Source organism: Rhinopithecus bieti, unplaced genomic scaffold, assembly GCF_001698545.2.
Source record: "Rhinopithecus bieti isolate Rb0 unplaced genomic scaffold, ASM169854v2 scaffold_8309, whole genome shotgun sequence".
In the NCBI taxonomy this organism is placed as follows: Eukaryota; Metazoa; Chordata; class Mammalia; order Primates; family Cercopithecidae; genus Rhinopithecus; species Rhinopithecus bieti.
In genome coordinates, this window is record NW_016805935.1 from 898,290 (window position 1) to 921,742 (window position 23,453).

Genomic DNA, 23,453 nt, shown 5'->3' on the forward strand with positions numbered 1-23,453 from the left:
GAGACGCCGTCTCAAAAAAAAAAACAAAACAAAACAAAAAACAAAACACAAAACAAATAAAATATATAAAGTACATTGCCAACAGGGCAGTTGATAAAAATTATCTTTGCTTTTCCTTAGTAGCGTAAATAGTAAATTTAGAATACAAGTTTAATAGGTTAAATCATGTCCTGTTTAGTATTTGCAACAATTTGGTCATACACTAAACTGAAATTTACTCTTGTAATTTTTTTTTTTACAATTTTTGTAGAGACAGGGTCTCACTTTGTTGGCCAGGCTGGTCTTGAACTCCTCTCCTCAAGCCACCCTCCCACCTCGGCCTCCCAGAGTGCTGAGATTACAAGCATGAGCCACCACGCTCAGCCTACTCTTGTGTTTTTATATGCTGGGGAGTTCTTCGATCATTTCATTTATTTTTCATGCAATTTTAGTATACACATCCTGGTGGTTTGTTTCATTTACATCATAAACCTATTTCATACAGCTATATAGCAGTCATCCTTGTTTTTCCCACTAACAATCTTCAGTTTAAAAGGCCATTCCTACCAAGGAAAAAGACACATTGTTACTTATTCTTAAAAGAACCTAGGAAAATAATTCCTCCTAATTCCAGCATATTCAGCATCAGAAGCAGAAACCAGAAGTACCACATTTCACTACTTAATATAGGAATAGATATAATAGATATTAACTTTAGGCTGTAAAACGCCATAATAAAATCTCTTTGACCACAGTGCTTCTCTGCAATTGAGTCCTTTCACCAACTCAAGCTGTGGGTTTTTTTTTTTTTTCTCAAGTTACTGAATATGAATTGAAATCATGAATTATGGTCAGGATGCTTGACTTAGCCAACTCTTGAAGTCTCTTGTCCCCACCCTCACCCCACTCCCTTCCTGGGGGCTGGTTAACCAGTGTGGAAAATCAAACAGGATTGCTCCATTCAGCTGCTTGTGCCAAGAATGTATTGCTTTTAGAATGCCTTCAAATGGCACTTGGGTCTGGCTGAGGACCACAAGCAATTCTAATAAGCCTGGGTAGAGGCTGAATTTAATTCTGGGTCTTCTCTGATATAGGGCTTGGCTCCAGATTTAAGGCCTGCCTTTTAGCATGGGGCTTGGGAACATCTGTGGAATAAGGAAGGTCCTTTGAGAAAACATATGAGAAATAAATATTAATGTATATGAAAGATCACACACCAGAGTGGTCAGGTATTTTCTTCGTGAGCACAAGGCTATCATACTTGACTATAACATAAAAGCAATTTGTGAAGCAGATAATAATTTTGATTATACCTTATTCTTCTCTGAATATATACGTATTTGCATACGGATCTTAAGGTACTCTTCACAACAGACCTGGGTGTTTAGACAAGATTCTTCTGATTACACCCATTTTAAAAAATCCGCATATTCCATCAACGAAGTTACCAAACATCTATGCTAGATGGTAGAAGTTAGCAATAGAGAAATAAAGTTATATAAATTTGGTATATTTTTTCAATCGATTTTTTACACTTTAGCATTCGTAGATCTCTCTCTTGCACACACACCAGCGTGCGCACACACCCACTATTTGACATAAGGTTTTACATTTTACGTAGAGTTCTGAACATGGCTTTTTTTTCACTCAACAGTGTTCTTTAATTCGAGCATTATTTACACATAGATGTGAATGTTGGGGATTTATTGTTTTTAAAAAAATGTTATGTAGTATATTCCATCATATAAAACAGTCACACTTTACTTACTTTCATACTTACGGGCATTTAACTTGATTCCCATTTACAGTATTATGAATAACACTGCCATGAACATCCTTCACAGGGCCCTTTTCAGGAATGTATCTCTAGAATAGACGCTTCACAGTGGGTCAGACAGTGTAGGCATATTCCCTTTTACAGATGCTGTCAAGTTTTCCTTCAGAATGTCTGTATTCATTCATTCTCCCACCATATGCAGCAATATCTCATGTTGTCAGAATTTTATTTTTTGCCAGCCTAATGGTTGCAAATTGTATTAGTCTGTTTTCACACTGCTACAAAGAACTACATAGGCAGGGTAACTTGTAAAGAAAGGAGGTTTAATTGACTCACAGTTCCACATGACTGGGGAGGCCTCGGGAAACTTAGAATCATGGTGGAAGGTGAAGGGGAAGCAAGGCACATCAAGGAAGGCGTGTCTTAAATGGCAGCGAGAGACAGAGAGAGAGAAAAGAACTCAGAGGAAGCCACACACTTTTAAACCATCAGATCTTGTGAGAACTCATTATCATGAGAACAGCATAGGAGAAACCGCCCCCATGATCCAATCACCTCCCACCAGGTCCCAACCTTGACACGTGGGGATTACAATTCGAGATGAGATTTGGGTGGGGACACTGAACTAAACCATATCACAAATACTATCTCGTTTTGTGTCGAAACACTTTTAAGAGTCTCATCCTGCAATCATCATATATCATAGTATAGTAACAGACTCCTAAAATCAGATCTGAATTTCCATAAAAGAAAAACATAAAACCAAAAGCTTATGTTGTGTTACATTATTTTCAAATGTAAAAGGAACTATCATGTAAGATAAAAACGTTAAATTGACTCATTATTTCAACATTTATTAAGTATTTTGTACTAGGCTCTAGGATTATGAAGATAAGCAGGTTACAGTTTTGGGCATCAGGGAGCTCTCATTCCAGTGGAGGAAACAGGTGCTTAAACTAGTAGTTTTTGCAAATGCTACAGAGTGAGTATTCTAAGGACTGTAAGAGGACAGGAAGGAGAATATAAGTCTCATTGTCTTAGTGATGCAGAATGAATATTAGAAAATCATCAAATTCAAAGGGTAGCAAATGCTGTCCTTTTATGTGTTTAAAACAGATTGTCACACATTTACTCTTCAGCCCCGCTCTGCCATAATGTAGTACATGACACAGTCCCCCCAGGAGATACAGAGAGATTCACGAAAGAGATCTTGTCCCCCACTCCCCCTGTGAGGACACAGGTGACGGGTGCTGTGAATCTACAAACAGCAGCTGAACCTGTCAATCCATCCTCAGCAACTAACGGTTTTTCAGCACTTGGCATTTACAAAACACTAAGCTAGGTGTTGAGGGGGATACTGAGGTGAGTATAACATGGTCTTGTTCAGTGGCAGTTCAGAATCTAGCTGGGGAGATAAGGCAATTCATATTTAATGACATTGTAGATGCTCAGTCATAAGAAAAAACCACCAAATTTGAATGATGCTTCCATATGGCCCACTCACAATGGAAAGAAAACTTTAATATTTAGAGAAATGTCTTAGAGGGAAACAGTGTATCCAGGGTACTGGCCTGTAGTTTAGAAGTGTGGATGAAATTGCATGTATCAAACTTTAATACACAGCCCTGTACTTAGTAGGCATTCTGTACACTTTTAACATTTTTTTGAATTGACATAATATTGTTATTAATACAAATAGGTCAAGAAAATTATTCTTTTATTAGTTTTAATTTTGGCTTGTTTTTTAGGTCAAGAAGTGGTTTTCAAGTGCCTTGGGGAAGGAATTCTTGAAAAAGCCTTTCAGGGGTATAATGCGTGTATTTTTGCATATGGACAGACAGGTAAGAATTTGCTTTTATAGTCCAGATGTGATGGATCATGCCTAGAATCCCAGCACTTGGTGAGGCTGGGGTGGGAGGATTTCTTGAGCCCAGGAGTTTGAGACCAGCCTGCGCATCTTAGTAAGACCCGTCTTTACAAAAACTAAAAACATTAGCCCAGCATGGTGGCACACCTTTAGCCCCAGGTTCTCGGGAGACTGAAGTGGAAGGATGGCTTGAGCCCAGGAGTTTGAGACTGTAGTGAGCCATGATCACACCACTGCACTCCAGCCTGAGCAACAGGGTTTGAGGCTAAGTTGGCCACTTTTCTGCTCTGTTACCTTGGCCAGTATATGGGGAAACCTTTTATGGCTGAAGCATTGCATTTTGCTTACTCCTTTATCTGTTCTCTTTTTGCTTGCTTCTTCTCCAGGTTCGGGAAAATCCTTTTCCATGATGGGCCATGCTGAGCAGCTGGGCCTTATTCCAAGGCTCTGCTGTGCTTTATTTAAAAGGATCTCTTTGGAGCAAAATGAGTCACAGACCTTTAAAGTCGAAGTGTCCTATATGGAAATTTATAATGAGAAAGTTCGAGATCTTTTAGACCCCAAAGGGTAAGTTAGTGGTCAAGATTAAGTGTGTTAATAGGGGGAGATAATTTTAAATGATTCTAAAGTTAAAACTGGAAGTGAATATACATATTTAAGCTCTTGGTGACTACACTGGTTTTCATTCATTTACAGAGAAATCATCAGCTTCTCAAAGCCTGTTGGTATACCCAGTGTTTATCCTACATTAATGTACTAAGTTGCCTATGTATGCCCTTTGAAAAGATATTTTTACTATTGGTATTATTTTTTTGCCACCATGAACCATTCATAAAAATTGAGTTAGGAATAACTCATTAGTTCTTCCATTTACATTGGAAAGCAGCACTTCTGTGTTAAAGGTAAAAGGGTTGAAGGATTGAAACATTCCAGCCAAGGCAAGCAATTCCTTTCCCTGGCTGGGCGTTGGAATCATGTGGGGAACGTTTTAAGCATCCACTTACCTGATTCCCACCCATAGAGACTAGATTCAGTAAACCTAGGGTGAAACCCAGGGATCTGTATTTTTTTAACTAGGTGATTAAAAAATGTATTTATTTGGCCAGGCGCGGTGGCTCAAGCCTGTAATCCCAGCACTTTGGGAGGCCGAAGACGGGCGGGATCACAGTCAGTGAAGGATCGAACCATCCTGGCTAACCCGGTGGAAACCCGTCCTCTTACCTAAAAAAAAAAAAAAATTAGCCCGGGCGAGGTGGCCGGCGCCCTTTAGTCCCCAGCTACTGCCCTGGAGGCCTGAGGCAGGAAGAAAATGGTGGTAAACCTGGGAGGCGGAGCTTGCCCAGTGAGCTGGAGATCCCGGCCCACTGCACCTCCAGCCCTGGGCTACAGAGCGAGAACCTCCCGTCCAAAAAAAAAAAAAAATAATAAATAATAATAATAATGTATTTATTTGATTCATAGAGTCAGGGGGACCATTTACTTTTTTTCAATTAAAAAATTTAGAGCCGGGTACAGTGGCTTATGCCTGTAATCCCAGCACTTTGGGAGGCCAAGGTAGGCGGATCATGTGAGGTCAGGAGATTGAGACCAGTCTGACCAACAGAAACCGCATCTCCACTAAAAATACAAAAATTACCTGGGTGTGGTGATGGACGTCTGTAATCCCAGCTTCTTGGGAGGCTGAGGCGGGAGAATCACTTGAACCCAGGAGGCGGAGGTTGCAATGATTTAAGATCATGCCACCGCACTCTGGCCTAGAGAACAGAGGGAGACTCAATCTCAAAAAAAATTTTTTTTAAAAACTGTACTGATTTAAAATAGTATCTATTTATGGAAAATTTCAAAATAGGTAAAGTGTAAGAAGTAAAAATGACCTATAATCTCACCATTCAAAAATAATCACTAAGGCCAGGCGTGGTGGCTCATGCCTGTAATCCCAACATTTTGGGAGGCTGAGATGGGTGGATCACTTGAGGTCAGGAGTTCGAGACCAGCCTGGTCAACATGGTGAAACACTGTCTCTACTAAAAGTACAAAAATGAGCTGGGCGTGGTGCTGGGCACCTGTAATCCCAGCTACTCAGGTGGCTGAAGCAGGAGAATTGCTTGAACCCAGGAGATAGAGGTTGCAGTGAGCCAAGATCGTACCATTGCATTCCAGCCTGGGCAATAGAGTGAGACTGCATCTCAAAAAAAAAATAATATTAATAACCACTATTACTACTTTGGTGCATTTTGACCAAAATTATGAGTGACGAGGAAGTGACCTAATCAAAGAAAATGTTTATATTTAATCTTAAGAAGCTGTTAACTATTTAATGCATACAAAAGAACATTTATAATACCTGTAAGGCGTAAAGAGTAATAAAAACAACTGCCTATCTACATTGACTTAATAAATGGAACATGACTTAGCCAAAAGTACTCTAGCTAAAATAAAATAAATAAATAAATGGAACATGACCAATAATTGTGAAGCTCACTATATGTTCCTCTTGGATCCATTTTCTGTCCCTCCCCAAGGTAACTACTATTGTGAATTTTGTGTTTAGCATTCTCTTCCTCTTCTTTAGCATTTGGAAATAATTTGGCACAATTTTTAACTTTGTATGACATCACAATATGTGTTCTTTGGTGATTTTTCCTTCCACCATGATTCATTTATTCTTATATATGAAGTGCTAATACGTTTTTACTGTTGTCTAGCATTTCATTGTGTGATTATATCAATAATTCATCACTTTCTCTGTCTTTTGTATGGTTCCTGCTTTTATCAATACAGTGCTGTTCTGAAAACATTGTTTTGCAGGTCTCCTGGTGTATGGGGTGCAGGAGTTTCTACGTAACACATCTAGGGGTGGAATTGTAACTCACAAAACATTGAATCTCCAATTTTATTCAGTAGCACAAACTGTTATCCAAAGTGGTTGTACCAATTTCCATTCCCACCAGCAGTGTACAAGAATTTCCGATATTGGACACCATCACAGGCACTTGATACAATGCTGGGTTTGCTTTTTCTTGCTGCTGAATAGCATTATAGAATCTCTGGCAAGCAGAGTAAGCTGTGTACTGGATCGTGTGCATCTAAGTAGCTCATTGTCACATTGAATTCGTCATCTTTAAAATAAAGGTGGTAAAGCCTACTTTGTAGGGATGTTATGAAATTAAGCGGTATAACTGAAAAGCGCTTCAGAGAACAATGCCAGGACTTTGGGATGCATTCAGTGATGCTTCTTAGCTTCTTCTTCCCATATATTGCTGATGCTAAGCAATGACTCTTAATTTGAAAGATGATTAATATGCGATGCCCTGAATAAGATGGCATACACAATATGGTCAGTATATACATAGCTTTGCTTTTAATCTCCATTGTCTTTTGATAAACTGTTCAAATGGGTTCCAAATCAGGTTTATCATTTAAAAATTCAAAAGAGCTTTAAAACTGTCATTAGCAGAACCAATTCTAAATATAGGACAACATCAATAATTACAAACAAACTCTGTACTATAATCTCACTTTCTGTGTAAAAAAGTGTAAGCATAGAAGTAGCATAAACCAATGCAGACTTGAAGTAAACTTTAAACATTTTAATATTGCTTACTACTAATTCGAAAATTTTGACCAGGCTGTGGTGGCTCACATCTGCAATCCCAGCATTTTGGGAGGCTGGGGGTGGAGGATTGCTTGAGCCTAGAAGTTTAGGACCAGCTTGGGCAGAATAGTGAAGCTCACATCTCTACAAAAAATATAAAAATTAGCCAAGCATAGTGGCATGGGCCTGTAGTCCCAGCTGCATGGTTGGCTGAGGTGGGAGAATCACCTGGGTGGGAGGTTGAGGCTATAGTAAGCCCGGGTCATACTACTGCACTCTAGCCTGGGCGACAGAGTGAGACCCTGTCTCAAAAACTAAATATAATTTTAAGACATTATCTACTGAGAAGATGCTTATTTATGAAATAGCCTAAAGGTTAATTTGATCTGGCATGTTTTTTGGTTCACTTTTCCCCCAGCCCTCCCTAAAGTATAACTGACAGCCTGACCCAGTAAGGTTTGTGACTAGAGATAGAATGTTTAAAATAGTAACATACTTTAAATAGAAATCAGAGCATAATACACATTTCTCATGTGAAACATTGTTTTGCTAATCCAAATAAAGTAGCTTTTAGATTTGTTGGGGGGAGGAGTCCTTAAAAAATTATTTTGAAATTGTTATCTTAGTTACTGTGTACTTAAAAAGAAAGAAAAGCTTCCAGCCTTGGTCTGATTCATTTATTCCTTTTTCCTCCCTCCCACAGGAATAGACAGTCTCTTAAAGTTCGAGAACATAAAGTTTTGGGACCATATGTAGATGGTTTATCTCAACTAGCTGTCACTAGTTTTGAGGTAAGTCATTTTTTTAAAAATGTGATTAAAAGCTGACTATAAATCCAAGTATGTAAGTGATACTGAGTATATTTTATGTGGATGCTTTATAGCCCAATGATACTACTCAGGGCCTCAGAAACCTAGTATCAGCACACTGCAAACAGAGAGGAAAAAGGCTTTTAATCACACTCTTCAAGCTGCTTTGTTGTGAAGGTTTTACAGTATGGCCAGAAAGCCCAATGTTTTCAGGTTGCTGCATATTTTCACTAATACTACTCTGTTAAAACTGTGCTCCCAATGATGCCAGTGACATCCTTCTAGGCATGTGATAGTCTAAACAGTATTTGGCAGTTAGTACAGCCCTTTCTTTTTGGCAGGGTCTCCTGCCTTGGTTTCTGTCACTTCTTGCTCTCCTGTTTTTCTGAATCACTCCTCTTGCCATTGACTTTACTTTATTTACTCTTTGACTTACATGCCTTGTTAAGATCTAACTCAGGATTCTGCTTCTATTTCTATAGTGATTGCTTTGGAAATCTCGTAACGCAAACTGCTGTCTCTGTTGCTAAAGAATGTGAATGAATGTGTGAATGCATGAAGGAACAAGCAAATCCCTGCACTTACTTTGTGCTGTTTGTGGGATGTGGCTGGCCCATTATCACCCCAGATTTAGTACGGCTAAAACTAATCTGTGCAGTGACTCTCCAGCCATTTAAATCAAGATATATATAGAATTGCTCTAATCAGAAATAAGAGCACAGTGATCATTTTAAAAACATTTAGATTCTGACATGAATGGATACCTTTTTGGTCTAAAGGTGCTAACTCAGCCCCTCCGCTGAGGTCCCTGGTTCTTAGGTCAGTGTGGTTGAGGTATGTGTTGATGTTATCCTGTCACTTACTAGTAGGAGCCAGGGTGCTCTTGATTTGCATCCCAGTTCTACCGCTTACTGGATGTGGGGAAAGTTGCTTCACCTCCATGAACTTCAGTGTCCTTGTATGCAAAACCAAGAAAATAAAGTTCATTCAGCAAATATTTCATAAGATCCCGTAGGCTCTAGGCATTCTAGAAGCAAGTGTACAAAGTGGAATAAGGAAAAAACCCTGCCATCAGGGAGCCACAGTGTTGGAGGAGGGAGGCAGACAGGCAGGCATCAGCGGGTTGGTAAGCACAGGAGAGTTAAATCAAGTCACTGCTATTATTGATTATCGGAGTGCTCAATAAATATTAGCTACCCCAGGAACCCAAAAAGGAGAAAATAGGGACTCAACTGAGAAAGAAGACAGTTGGGAAATGGAAAGAATAAGGGGAAACGTTTCATACATTAGAAAGCCCTGGGTGAGGTAGAAGCTCAAACCAGGCTCAGTGTAGGAGCAGCAGGGAGGTTTTTATGGAAGGATGGTGACAAAGGCATCAGAGGAATCATCATTAATACATATACCTGGTGTGCAGGAATCATCATTAATACATATACCTGGTGTGCATTCTTGTGTTTTTGCTTATGGTCTTTCCTTATGCTTTGCCCCTAGGATATTGAGTCATTGATGTCTGAGGGAAATAAGTCTCGAACGGTAGCTGCTACCAACATGAACGAAGAAAGCAGCCGCTCCCATGCAGTGTTCAACATCATAATCACACAGACACTTTATGACCTGCAGTCTGGGGTGAGGGATTAGGCAGAACCTTTGAAGGGGGTGGAAGAACTGAAAGTGTCCATATAGGTAAAGCCTTTCATGGTTGGGTTCAGTGGCTGAGAATTTTATGTTGGCTCTTCTGCTTACTAGGTGAGCTACTTTGCTTACATCATTTAATTTGTTAGGTCTTCCTTTATATTTGACTTTTTAAAAAATTGGATTTTGGCCTGGTGCGGTGGCTCATGCCTGTAATTCCAGCATTTTGGGAGGCTGAGGCGGGAGGATTGCTTGAGGCCAGAAATTCAAGACCATCTGATACAATATAGCAACACCCGGACTCTACAAAAACAAAAAAGAAAAATAATTGTATTTCTTGTGCAAAGTCCCTAACAAGTGTGATGGCATCACCGTACAGCTTTTAATATATATCCTTTCATGCTGAAATTCCCATGGAAACAAGTCAGCTTCATAGTCCTTGAGGGATATTAAAGAGGACACCACAACCTTTAGCCTAAACTTTTTTTCAAAAGAAGAAGGATTTGACCTGAATGTGCAGAAATCATCATGTCCTTCTATTTCCTCATAGGCATTTAAAATCTCCAGCTTTCTGACTGTATTCCAGAAAGCTGGGTGTACTTTCTGCAAAACAAAAATGCTACATTTCCATGCCAACTTAAATTTTAACTATGAAATTAATTGCTAGTTCAAATAACTCTTCTGACCGTTTAAAAACTTAAGAAATTTGCCATGTGAGTGGGATAGATTGCTCAATTATAGTGCTAACGTGTATGTAGATATCCATGTGGTTTTTATTGATAAGTTTTTTTCTCTCTCTTGTTTCCTGTAACTAGAACTCCGGGGAGAAAGTCAGTAAGGTCAGCTTGGTAGACCTGGCGGGTAGCGAAAGAGTATCTAAAACAGGAGCTGCAGGAGAGCGACTGAAAGAAGGCAGCAACATTAACAAGTAAGGTGGTCCCGGAACAGCCTGGGTGATTTCCTTCTGGGGGGATTTCTTGCATTATGAGGGTCAGATGGTTCTGATGCACAGGTTGTTTAAAGTCTGTATCGCTTTAGTAAACTGGTTTGAAGAACAACAACAACAACCTGTGTCTATTAAGATGTATGAGGTTTTTGGCCAGGCATGGTGGCTCATGCCTATAATCCCAGCACTTTGGGAAGCCAAGGCGGGAAGATCATCTGAGGTCAGGAGTTTGAGACCAGCCTGGCCAGCATGGCAAAACGCCATCTCTACTAAAAAGGCACAGTCATGCACACCTGTAACCCCAGCTACTCAGGAGACTAATGTAGGAGAATTGCTTGAATCTGGGAGGTGGAGGTTGCAGTGAGCCAAGATTGCACCACTGCACTCCAGCCTGGGCAACAGAGTGAGACTTTATCTCAAAGAAAAAAAAAAGATGTATAAGGTTTGTGTTTGGATATGGTGGCTCACGACTGTAATCCCAGCATTTTGGGAAGTCAACATGGGTGGATCAGTTGAGGCTAGGAGTTAAAGACTAGCCTAGGCAACGTGATGAAACCCCTTCTCGGCCAGGCGCGGTGGCTCAAGCCTGTAATCCCAGCACTTTGGGAGGCTGAGACGGGCGGATCACGAGGTCAGGAGATCGAGACCATCCTGGCTAACACGGTGAAACCCCATCTCTACTAAAATACAAAACTAGCCGGGCGAAGTGGCGGGCGCCTGTAGTCCCAGCTACTCAGGAGGCTGAGGCAGGAGAATGGCGTAAACCCGGGAGGCGGAGCTTGCAGTGAGCTGAGATCCAGCCACTGCACTCCAGTCCGGGCGACAGAGCAAGACTCCGCCTCAAAAAAAAAAAAAAAAAAAAAAAAACCCCTTCTCTACCCAGTCTCTACCCTGTTTCTACCCATCTCTACCCTGTCTCTACTAAAAAACAAAAATTAGCTGGTAATGGTGGCACACCTCTGTAATCCCAGCTGCTTGGGAGGCCGAGGGATGAGAATTACTTGAATCTGGGAGGCAAAGTTTGCAGTGAGCCAAGATCGCTCCACACTGCACTCCAGCCTGGGCAACAGAGCAAGACTCTGTCTCAAAAAACAAAAAAAAATGACAAGGTTTAATTAAATAAAACTACATAGTGCCCAAAAATGGCACAAATACCATATTCTGACGTATTTGGAAGCTAAAAAATGTTGATATCATAGAAGTAGAAAGTAGAATGGTGGTTACTAGGGCCTGGAAAGGGGAGGACAGGGGGAATAACGAGAGGTTGATTAGTGGATACAAAATTACAGCTAAATTGGAGAAATAAGTTCTAGTGTTCCCTAGCACTGTACATTGACTATAATTGACAATTTGTTGTGTATTTTCAAATAGCTAGGAAAGTGGATTTTCAGTGTTCCCAACACACACAAAAAATAAGTGTTTAAGGTGGTGGATACACTAATTACCCTAAATTGATCATTATACATTGTATACATGTATCAAAATATCACACTGTTCCTCATAAATATGCACAATTGTGTGTCAATTAAAAATAAAAGCAGGCTGGGGGCAGTGGCTCACGCCTGTAATCCTAACATTTTGGGAGGCCGAGGTGGGTGATCACCTGAGGTCAGGAGTTCAAGACCAGCCTGGATAATATGATGAAACCCCTTCTGTACTAAAAATGTAAAAAATTAGCTGGGCATGGTGGCAGGCACCTGTAATCCCAGCTACTCGGGAGGCTGAGGCAGGAGAATCACTTGAACCCTGAGACAGGTTGCAGTGAGCCAAGATCGCGCCACTGCATTCCAGCCTGGGCAACACGAGTGAAACTCCATCTCAAAATAATAATAATAATAATAATAATAGTACCTACTTCACAGATTTGTTAGGGATAAAATGACCATAATGTGCTTAGAGAAATGCCTGGCACTTAGTATGCAGTGAATATATATTAATTGTTATAGCTGTTGTTTTTTATAATCAGGATAACCATTATCATGATTCCAAGTTTGCAGAAAGTAGTGTATACTTGTAATCTTTTTCTGTTGAGCTGTAATAACTTAGGGTTTCGTTTAGGACAGAACGTGACAAGAGGAAATGTAGTCAGGAACATGTTTGCACAGCTTGCATTTAAGATGATGTTAACACGTTATTATTTTAGTATACAAAAGTTTAAAAATTAGAAGTAAAATAGTGTCCCCTCTATCAGATGGACACAGCCGTACTCACTGGGAAAGACCGCTACTATAGGAAGTTAATCATCCAGTCATTCTGTCTCCTGCTCTGATAACAAAGGATTTTGCTGTATTAACTGACAAGGCATTGCAAGATTCCAGACTGGCCCTGCAGCCCTGCATTCCAAAATGAGTTCAGAAACCAGGATGGGGAGGCAGAAATGGGAGTGTGAAGGAGCAGGTATCAAAGAAAAGATTGCCATACCTCCTGGAGATTCATTTGCAAGTGCTGGGCCATGCCTGCCGGTGGGGCTTGTGGGATCACACTGGAAAGTCTGTAGACTGATTGGAATTTAGAGTGTGTGTGTGTGTGTGTGTGTGTGTATGACTGGCCTAGATGTGGAATGACCACTAACTTTATTGAGCTCTTGCTACTGCCAGGCACGATTCTGAATGTTCCATATGCAATGTCACATCAACATCAAGGCATGGGTCCGTTATCCCCATTTTACAGATGAGAAAACCAAGACAGAGCGCAGTTTAATGATGTCTCCCAGGTCACCAAGTTCTAAGTGTGGATTTTGGGAATGGTTGCAGTCAGCTGGTCTCTGAGCCCAGGCTCAGCCACTGTGGCTACACTTGTGGGGGTGGCTGTGCATTCTGTTTGCCAGGCAGCATCTGGATGATACTTTTGTCCCAGAGTAAATGTAAATAATGCCCCCTTAATTTTGGACATGAATGTATGTAGTGGCCCTTACTGGATTACCCTAAGCCTTGGTGATTACGTGATTTAGATCATTTAGTAACTGGCTCTTTTTTCATAATGACTTGTTGAATTGAATAGAATTCTCTCAACATCTTACTCTCTTTTCTTTTCTTCCTTTTTTTTTTTTTTTAAGAGATGGGGTCTCACTATGTTGGCCAGGCTGGTCTTAAACTCTTGGCCTCAAGCGATTTTTCCATCTTGGCCTCCCAAAGTGCTAGGGTTATAGGTGTGAGCCAGTGATTCTGGCCTCATCTTATTTATATATGGTCTCTTTCACAAATTGATTTGTATATTCCTTACTAGTTTATGAGATATGATCTTCCTTTTTAAGGGTTCTTTATACTTTTCAGAGCATTTTCATACACTCTGGGAGGCTCATAACATGTATTTTTAATCTTATTTTAAAGATGAGGAAACTGATGCTTAGAGACATTGAGTAACATAAGTAAAATCCCAGCAAACATTTTGTATGCCTTGGCTGGGTGCAGTGGCTCACCCCTGTAGTCCCAGCATTTTGGGAGGCTGAGGCAGGTGGATCGCTGGAGGTCAGGAGTTCAAGACCAGCCTGACTAACACGGTGAAACCTTGTCTCTACTAAAAATACAAAAATCAGCTGGGCGTGGTAGTGGGTGACTGTAATCCCGGCTACTCAGGAGGCTGTCTCAGAAAAAAAAAAAAGTTGAGTTCCAAAACTAAAGAAATCTCTGACATGTTCTTACGCTTTCCTCTCGGCCTCCCACTTACGTTTCTTTGGATGGAGCATTAATAATCCTCTTAAGCAGTCCTGTCAGGGACTTCACACAAACATCAGTGTCTGTTTAATGGGCTGTGGATTTAGGAACTTCGTGTCTCCTGAAGCTCTAAGACCTTTAAGCACATGTTACTCCTTTCATTAAAGCATTAAGACACTATGTGGCCTGCTGCCAGGGAGTGTTCGGAGCTTAGGAGGCATAGGTCATCTGTGGACCATCTTTGCAGGGGGATACATTTGAAAAGCCAGTCTACTGTTCCACCTGTCTGGTGAAGGTGGAATGAGGAAGCCTTTTCCTTGTCACTGCAGTCTGCTGAGAACACAGTTAGATCATAGAGCCCTCTCTAATCCCCCCAGACACTGAACATGGTTCCATTTTATTCAGTAATGGCCAGTCACTAAATGCAAACAATGTTTATCTAGTTCCCAGTCTCATTTCTATTTCAGTTCCTGTGGTTAATAAGCTAACATCTTATCAATAAGCTAACATCTCCAAAAGTGGGTTCTCTTGAGCACTTGTTCTAGAGAAATTCATATATGTTACTTCTAGGATTGTATCAGTATAATTTGTTATAATAGAATAACTTATAAGCATGATATTTCTAGTATTTCACCTGACTCGGTGATATGGTATGGCTGTATCCCCACCAAAATCTCATCTTGAATTGTAGCTCTCATAAATACCACGTGTTGTGGGAGGGACCCAGTGGAAGTTAATTGAATCATGGGAGCGGTTTCCCTCATACTGTTCACGTGGTCATGAATAAGTCTCACAAGATCCGATGGTTTTTTTGTTGTTGTTGTTGTTGTTTTTGAGATGGAGTCTCACTCTGTCGCCCAGGCTGGAGTGCAGTGGCCGGATCTCAAGCTCACTGCAAGCTCCGCCTCCTGGGTTTACGCCATTCTCCTGCCTCAGCCTCCCAAGTAGCTGGGACCACAGGCGCCCGCCACCTCGCCCGGCTAGTTTTTTTTTTTTGTATTTTTTAGTAGAGACGGGGTTTCACCGTGTTAGCCAGGGTGGTCTCGATCTCCTGACCTCGTGATCCGCCCGTCTCGGCCTCCCAAAGTGCTGGGATTACAGGCTTGAGCCACCACGCCCGGCCTATAAGGGGAAATCCCTTTTCCTTGGTTCCCATTCTCTCTCTTGCCTGCCGCCGACGTGCCTTTTGCCTTCTGCCATGATTGTGAGGCTTCCCCAGCCACATGGAACTGTGAGTCCGTTAAACCTCTTTTACTTTAAAAATTACCCAGTCTTGGGTATGTCTTTATCAGCAGCATGAAAATGGACTAATACACTCAGTCTTCCTTTTTTTCTTCTTGAGTACTTTCCATGATTCTTGTTCATTTTCTTACAGAAGCCCCACCCTAAAGAGGTATTGCCTGAATAACAAAACATGAATTTGTATCGAGGGAGAAAAATAAAATGGCTTACTTCTGTCCGTTACTCAAGGGTGGGTGTCCTTCTTAATTTATGACTTTTATATTACAGAGTCCATACATGTGAATTAAAAACCTGGATAGACATATTTGCATTTAAAATGAGAGACCCATAAAGGACAGCAAAACTCTTACTCCTTGGGACACAGTAGCCGCATCGTTGGAAGAATTTGATAGGGTTACCCAAGGTTTCCTAAAGCATTTTTGTCAAACACTAGTTCCTCAGATGGCTTGGAAAGAAACGAATCCTTGGACAAGTTATTTTGAGAAAGAATAATTATAAAACCTTTCTTTGGAGATTCACAGTGCTAAAAGCTCAGAGACATCCTGCAATAATAAATTGGATAGAACTTTGGCTTGTCATTCCCCAAACTTATTTGATGACAGAATTCTAGGTTTAACATATATTAAGATCTTTAGAACAATAAAGTATACAGTAACATTTTAAAGTATACACTAACGTTTTCAGAAATGTCAGTGTGTACTCTATTGTTCTACCACAATGGTTGAAATGGAAATGAGATTGGGAATGATATGCGTTAGATGAACATTGAGTTTAATGATTGGCATTAACCACTGGAAAACAATTTGAAAGGAAATGAGGCTGATACTGTGGCTATCACCATTTTCTTTGCTCACCTGTCATGTGATGGTATTGTCCTTTCCTCATAATTTGCCATCCATATTCTTTTCCATTTCTCCTTTACTGTTAAGAGTGAGGACTTACTGGGGAGAACGCTAAACTCAAATCCACTTATTTCATCAATCTTTCAACTAATTATTTCCTTTTTTTTTTTTTTTTTTGAGGTGGAGTCTCACTCTGTCACCCAGGCTGTAGTGTAGTGGCACGATCTCGGCTCACTTCCAACCTCTATCTCCTGGGTTCAAAGTGATTCTCCTGCCTCAGCCTCCCAAGTAGCTGGGATTATAGGTGTGCACCACCACGCTCAGCTAATTTTTGTGTTTTTAGTAGAGACAGGGTTTTACCACGTTGGTCAGGCTGGTCTCAAACTCCTGACCTCAGGTGATCTGCCTACCTCAACCTCCAAAGGTGCTGGGATTACAGGTGAGAGCCACTGCGCCCAGCCTCAACTAATTATTTCAAAGCCAGGGATTGCATTCTGCTCTAGGCAACAGAAACCAGCTACAGTGACAATGACGTGAGTTAATTTTTCTCATTTAACAAGAAGTCCAGAGGCTGGTACAGCACCTTAGAAATGCACACAGCTGTACTAACTTTAATGTGTGTTCATGTCATCCTCATGATCTCAAGATGGCTATACCATTCCAAACATTGTATCCGTATCTGTGGTACAAACTGGAAGAGGGAAAAAGGAGGAAGGGCAAAAAACCACAGGCTTCTGTCAGCTGAATTTGTACCTTCTTTTATCAGGAGAACAACAGTTTTCTTGGAAGCCCCACCCAGTAATGTTTACCTACATCTCCTTGGCCAGAACTGTGTTTAATGGCTACCCAAAGCAGCAGAGGCATTTGGAAAATAGAGTTTTTAGCCCAGCACATTGCTTCCAGGAAAACCAGTGTTCTGTTAGCAAATAGCACTCGATGTGTTTTCCAAAACCATCATTGAATTAGTCCTTTTTAAACAGAGGTCCATGTTTTGGTCTTCACTGGATCTAGATTCAGATTAACTCTGCAGATAGTTACTGAGTGCTTTTAGTCATAAACCAAGCACAGTAATTGCATGGAGGAATGTGTATGGCAAATTACACTGTCTGCCTTCAAGGTAATCATAATCTAAATAGAAAGGCAGAGAAATAGCTACACAAATAACTCCAATAAAGTTTAATAAGTATTATATGTATGATCTTAGACCTGGTTATTGGACTAATAAGTAAAATAATATTTGAAATCCGTGCTATACAATACAGATAACACATACATCATATCCACTCCCAAGGAAAGAAATCTAATGGTCAGAGTTTCAGGGGAAATGGTGCAGGTTAGGGGAAGGTGCAGAAAAGAAAAAAAAAAAAAGTTGAATTATAACTCAGTTTTTTCTCACTGATTATATTTATTGGAGTGGCTTTTATTTTGCTTTTGACCCTCCCAACTTTCTTTTACTTTTTCTATCCTGAGTTCTTCATTATGTTAGTTTTTTTTTTTAATTCTATCTTAAAACATGACTGTCCTTTTATAAATGTCATCTCCTAGCTTAAGACTTACTTCCTCTCCAGTCAGGCCCTTCTCACCCCTGCCTAAGAACTTTTGGTGAGAGATTTAAAGATTGGAATCTTCCTTATTATATCCAACTTCAGGAGCTGTGCTTTAGTAGAATCAGAAAGATTCCTGGAATAACTTATTTTTCCACTAAAATTGGCAAACAACTGTTCCCTTGGTCTGTATATCTGTGAGGCCAACAGGCTGCCTGCTGGCCTCCAGCTTGAGAAGACAGTATTAGCAGGACCAATTCTTAGTGGTTTTATTATATTTTTAAGTTCCCTGAGAATAAAATAATTCATAAAAATATGTAACCCTGGCCAGGCTCAGTGGCTCATGCCTATAATCCCAACACTTTGGGAGGCTGAGGTGGGAGGATCACTTAAGCCCAGGTGTTTGAGATCAGCCTGGGCAACATAGCCAGACCCCATCTCTACAAAAAATTTAAAAAATTATCCAGGTGTGGTGGCGCACACCTGTGGTCTCGGCTACTTGAGGGGGCTGAGGTGGGAGGATCACTTGATCGTGGGAGGTCAAGGCTTCAGTGAGGCAGGATTGTACCACTGCTCTCCAGCCTGGGTGACAGAGCAAGACCCTATCTCAAAGAAAAAAAAATTATATATGTATAAGTGTATATATATACACACACACATATGCTTACCTGTGTGTATATATATATAAACACACATACATGTACTTACACACACATATATGTACTTACATATATGTGTGTGTATAGACACAAACAGACATATAAGCCTGTGATTCACCTTTCAGACGTTGAACTTTCTAACAGGTTTTGGGATTCCAGAAGCCCCTGCATCATTGCTTCTGAGTGGAACATAGATGACAAGGATAGCATGGGCTCCTCATCCCCGAGTGACCTGATTATCTCTCACTTGCTATTGAGTCCCACTCACCCTGCAGTTATTTTCTTTCTGTTCCAAGGGGACGGTAATAGATTTATATAGAGTTCTTGTTTTGAATGTGTGCATACTGTTAGATAAATGGGGCAGCTTCTACTAATGATATACTTCTCTAACTGGATGAGTTACAGAGCAAAATATACATGGGAATTGGAGTCATATAACCCCTTCCATACAGCTCCACCCCTCTGATGCTGCTGCTTACATGCTATACTGATGTAGGGGAGAAAAAATACTTTTTCTCTATTTGCCGTGTAAATTAGACTGGCCAAAGACAGATTCACAAGAGAAAAGCAACTAGATTTTTATTAGCATATGTGTCTTGCTTACACCTGGGAGCACCCAGAGATGAATAACCCAAAGTGGTGATTATAACTTGGGCATATGACTGGGCATGGTGGCTCACACCTGTAATCCCAGCACTTTGGGAGGCCAAGGCAGGAGGATCCCTTGAGCCCAGTAGTTCAAGACCAGCCTGGGCAACAAAGTGAGGCTCCATCTCTACAAAACGTTAGCCAGGTGTGGTGGCATGCGCCTGTAGTTCCAGCTACTCAGGAGAATGAGGTGGGAGGATCGCTTGAGCCTGGGAGGTTGAGGCTGCAGTGAGCCATGATCATGCCAGTGCCTGGGCAACAAAGTGAGACTTGTGTTTAAAAAAAAAAAAAAAAAAAGGAAAAGGGGTTTTGGGCCTCTGGATGGGGGAGGCAGATTATGGGAAGGTGACCAGGAAAAGTATGGTGAACAAGAGTTGTCTAGAGAGGTTTGTTACACAGGTTTCTGTCACTTCCCCACCTTGAAGAGTTGTTAACAGTACTCCCCTTCTTGGTGCTAGAGAGGGAGACACCTCTACAAATGGAAATGTCCTTTACAAAAGGAAAATTAATGCCCTGATTTTAGAGCTTTTCCTGAGTCTGCTGGTTCTCAATGGCCTCTAGCTTAAAATAATCCATATTCTGGCTCCCTTCAGTCAGCTTGCAGACAAGACGTACGATGGACGTTGATGACACTGTATCATTTCCTTTTTTCTCTAAAAGTGCTATTCAGATTTCATGTTTCTACATTTAGGAGTACCAGAAACTTTCTGTGTTTCCCCCTTACACTGTCAAAGTAGAAATTGTAAGTAGTTGCGACAAGGCAGAGGAAAGTCTTCTCTCGGTGATGGATAAGTCCATGTCATCTCCAAAATGTATTTTCACGTGAAAGGCCACTGTCAACCATAAAGTTACCAATATTGACGTTTAAGTCACTGAACTCTTTAGAGCTTGTGTAAATTAAAATAATATCTGCCATACATAGATAGTAAAATATCTGGGATAGTTGAAAGAATTGTTTCCAATCAAAAATAACAGTAGTTGCAAAATGCCCTATATTCTATATTAAAGCAGAGATGTGTTTTTACCTTATATTGAACTCCTACTTGACTCTATTATCACATAATTTTTTTCAAAAAATTGTTCCTTTGGAGGAGTGATTGAACGTATTTGATTTTTTAAAACAGCTGTATTAAGAAGTAACTCACATACAGTATAGTTCGCCATTTTAAAGTGTTCAATTCAGTAGCGTTAATATATTCAGAGTTGTACTGCCATCACTACAATCTCATTTTAAAACATTTTCATCATACCCAAAAGAAACCTTGTACCGAAATCATTCCCTTTTACCCCCACCCACAGCCCTAGTCAACCACTACATCCATCTCTATAGATTTGCCTATTCTAGATATTTCATGTAAATGGAATCATACAGTGTATGGCTGTGTTAGCTTCCTATTGCTACTGTAACAGATTACCACAAACTGAGTAGCTTAAAACAACAGAAATTTATTTCTCACAATTCTGCAGGCCAGAAGTCTGAAATCAAGGGGTCAGCTGGGTTTGTTCCTTCTTCGGGGGTCAGAGGGAGAATCTGTCCTGTGCCTCTCCCCTTGTTTCTGTAGGGCCAGCAATCCTCGGCGTTCCCTGGCTTATAGGTGCATCACTCCAGTCTCTGCCTGCATCTTCACGTGACCATCTCCCCTGGGTATCTTTATATGACCTTCTTATAAGGACATCACTCATTAGATTAGGGCCTTCCCTAATCCCGTATGATCTCATCTTAACTGATTACATCTGCAAGGACCCTTTTTCCAAATAGGGTCCCATTATGAGGGTCTGCTGGACATGAATACCGTTTAACCCAGGACAATGGCCTTTTGTGTTTGGCTTCTTTCACGTAAAATAATTTGCCAAGGTTCATCCGTGTTGTAGTTGTTGTAATACATGTATCTGAACTTAATTCTCTTTTATGGTCAAATAATATTCCATTGTGTGTGTATACCAGATTTTATTCATCACTTCAGCATTCAATGGGCGTGGGGTCATTTCCACATTTTGACTTTTGTGGATAAAGCTGCTTTGAATATTCATGTACAAGTTTTTGTGTAGACTTATGTTTTCATTTCTCTCGGGTTAAATTTGTTTAACCTTTAAATCTGTCAAATATGATACACTTTTTTGTATAAATGTATGGGGTACAAGTGCAATTTTGTTACATGCACAGATTGTGCAGTGGTCAAGTCAAGGCTTTTAAGGTATCCATCACCTGAATAACATACATTGTACTCATTAAGTATTAATTAAGCTTCTTGGCTGTGCACAGTGGCTCACACCTGTAATCCTGACACTTTGGGACTCCACGGTCACCTGAGATCAGGAGTTCAAGACCAGCCTGGGCAACATTGTGAAACTCCATCTCTACTAAAAATACAAAAATCAGCCAGATGTGGTGGTAGGTGCCTGTAATCCCAGCTACTCGGGAGGCTGAGGCAGGAGAATCACTTGAACCCGGGAGGTGTAGGTTGCATTGAGCCAAAATCATGCCTCTGAACTCTAGCCTGGGTGAGAGAGAGAGACTCTGTCTCAAAAAAAAAAAAAAATTAAGGTTCTTGTCATCCTCTCCCCTTCCACTCCCTCACCCTCCAGGTCCCCATTGTCCATTTCAGTCTCTGTGTCCATGAGTACACATTATTTAGCTTCCACTTACGAGTAAGAACATGCAGCATTTGTTTTTCTGCGTCTGACTTGTTCCTTTAATTTTAATTTTATTTTTAATTTTTTTGACTTATTTCACTTAAGAGGATGTACGTATTTATGCCACTCTGTGGTAATGGCTGTTATTAAAATTCTAACAGCCATTCTGATCAAATGAATTCTTGCTCATTTTCTGAATCTTGAGTTAGCCTTGTATTTCGGGGACTTTTCAGTGACTTGTCTTTGGGGAATTATGTTTTGTGGGAAATAGGCTTCTTTCCTTTCAGCTTGTTTGATGGAAATCTATTGTTAACAGTAAAGAAAGCTGTCTAGTCTTTCACTTGCTATTTTGTGTCCTTCTTTGTTATTTGCAGTAGCATTTAACTTTTTTTTTGAGATAGAGTCTTGCTCTGTCGCCCAGGCTGGAATACAGTGGCGCAATCTTGACTCACTGCAGCCTCCGCCTCCCGGGTTCAAGCAATTTTCCTGCCTAAGCCTCCCAAATAGCTGGGACTATAGGCGCACGCCACCATGCCTGGCTAACTTTTGTATTTTTAGTAGAGATGGGGTTTCACCATGTTGGCTGGGATGGTCTTGATCTCCTGACCCCTGACCTCATGATCCGCCTGCCTCGGCCTCCCAAAGTGCTGGGATTACAGGTGTGAGCCACCATGCCTGGCTGCATTTAACTTTTTAAACCATTTACAAAGCACTTTCTCTTTGTGATATTTTGGGTTTTGTGGGGTTTCTTTGTTTTTGTTTTTTTGAAAGTGTCTCACTCTGTCGCCCAGACTGCAGTGCAGTGGTGTAATCTCGGCTCACTAAAACCTCTAACTCCTGGGTTCAAGCGATTCTCCTGTCTCAGCCTCCCAAGTAGCTGGGATTGCAGGCACCTGCCACCACACCCAGCTAGTTTTTGTATTTTTAGTAGAGATAGAGTTTCACCATGTTGGCCAGGCTGGTGTCAAACCCCTGGCCTCCCAAAGTGCTGGGATTACGGGTGTGAACCACCAACACCTGGCCTCCTCCCCCAGCTTCTTGACAGATTAGTAGAGACTTGATTATATTAACTCTGTAGCTTTATTGTTCTGCATATTTTATACTTAAACCAAATAAACATTCCATAAAACCAATTTTTCATTTTTTCTTGACAGATCTCTTACAACCTTGGGGTTGGTTATATCATCACTGGCTGACCAGGCAGCTGGCAAGGGTAAAAACAAATTTGTGCCTTACCGAGATTCAGTCCTCACTTGGCTGCTTAAGGTAATACATTGCTCTGGTGTTCTTTTCCAACTATAAGTTGGCTATTCCAGATGTGACAGAGTAAAGGTGTGTACAAAGCTTACCAAATACCTAAAGAACTCTCCTGATGACAGTTATTCTAATTCCTAGGAACACAGAATGAAAACTATTTTCTACTCCTTTTTATTCCATTTGAATGCCGTTTGACAGGCATTATTCATTGCTTGAATATGGAGAGGACACATTTCATCTTATCTTGACATTATTTGTGAAATGCAAGTCCATTTCCACATAATGTTTCCTTCATAGAGAATAATGTCATACATAACACATTTAGTGCTTTTATCGTATGTGTTGTCCATGGAATGGGCTTCCTAAGAT

At 40.7% G+C, this 23,453-nt stretch overlaps 1 protein-coding gene across 1 annotated transcript in view; it reads left to right on the top strand.

Annotated features, from left to right (window-relative positions):
• Nucleotides 1-23,453, top strand: part of KIF13A (kinesin family member 13A) — a gene marked incomplete at its 5' end in the record, with an annotated part of 231,233 nt that overhangs the window by 132,131 nt on the left and 75,649 nt on the right. The window contains 6 exons of the mRNA XM_017874247.1: nt 3,505-3,597; nt 4,010-4,190; nt 7,922-8,009; nt 9,519-9,653; nt 10,475-10,587; nt 22,982-23,093. Coding sequence (XP_017729736.1) covers nt 3,505-3,597; nt 4,010-4,190; nt 7,922-8,009; nt 9,519-9,653; nt 10,475-10,587; nt 22,982-23,093 — 722 coding nt within the window. The remainder of the gene's footprint in view (nt 1-3,504; nt 3,598-4,009; nt 4,191-7,921; nt 8,010-9,518; nt 9,654-10,474; nt 10,588-22,981; nt 23,094-23,453) is intronic.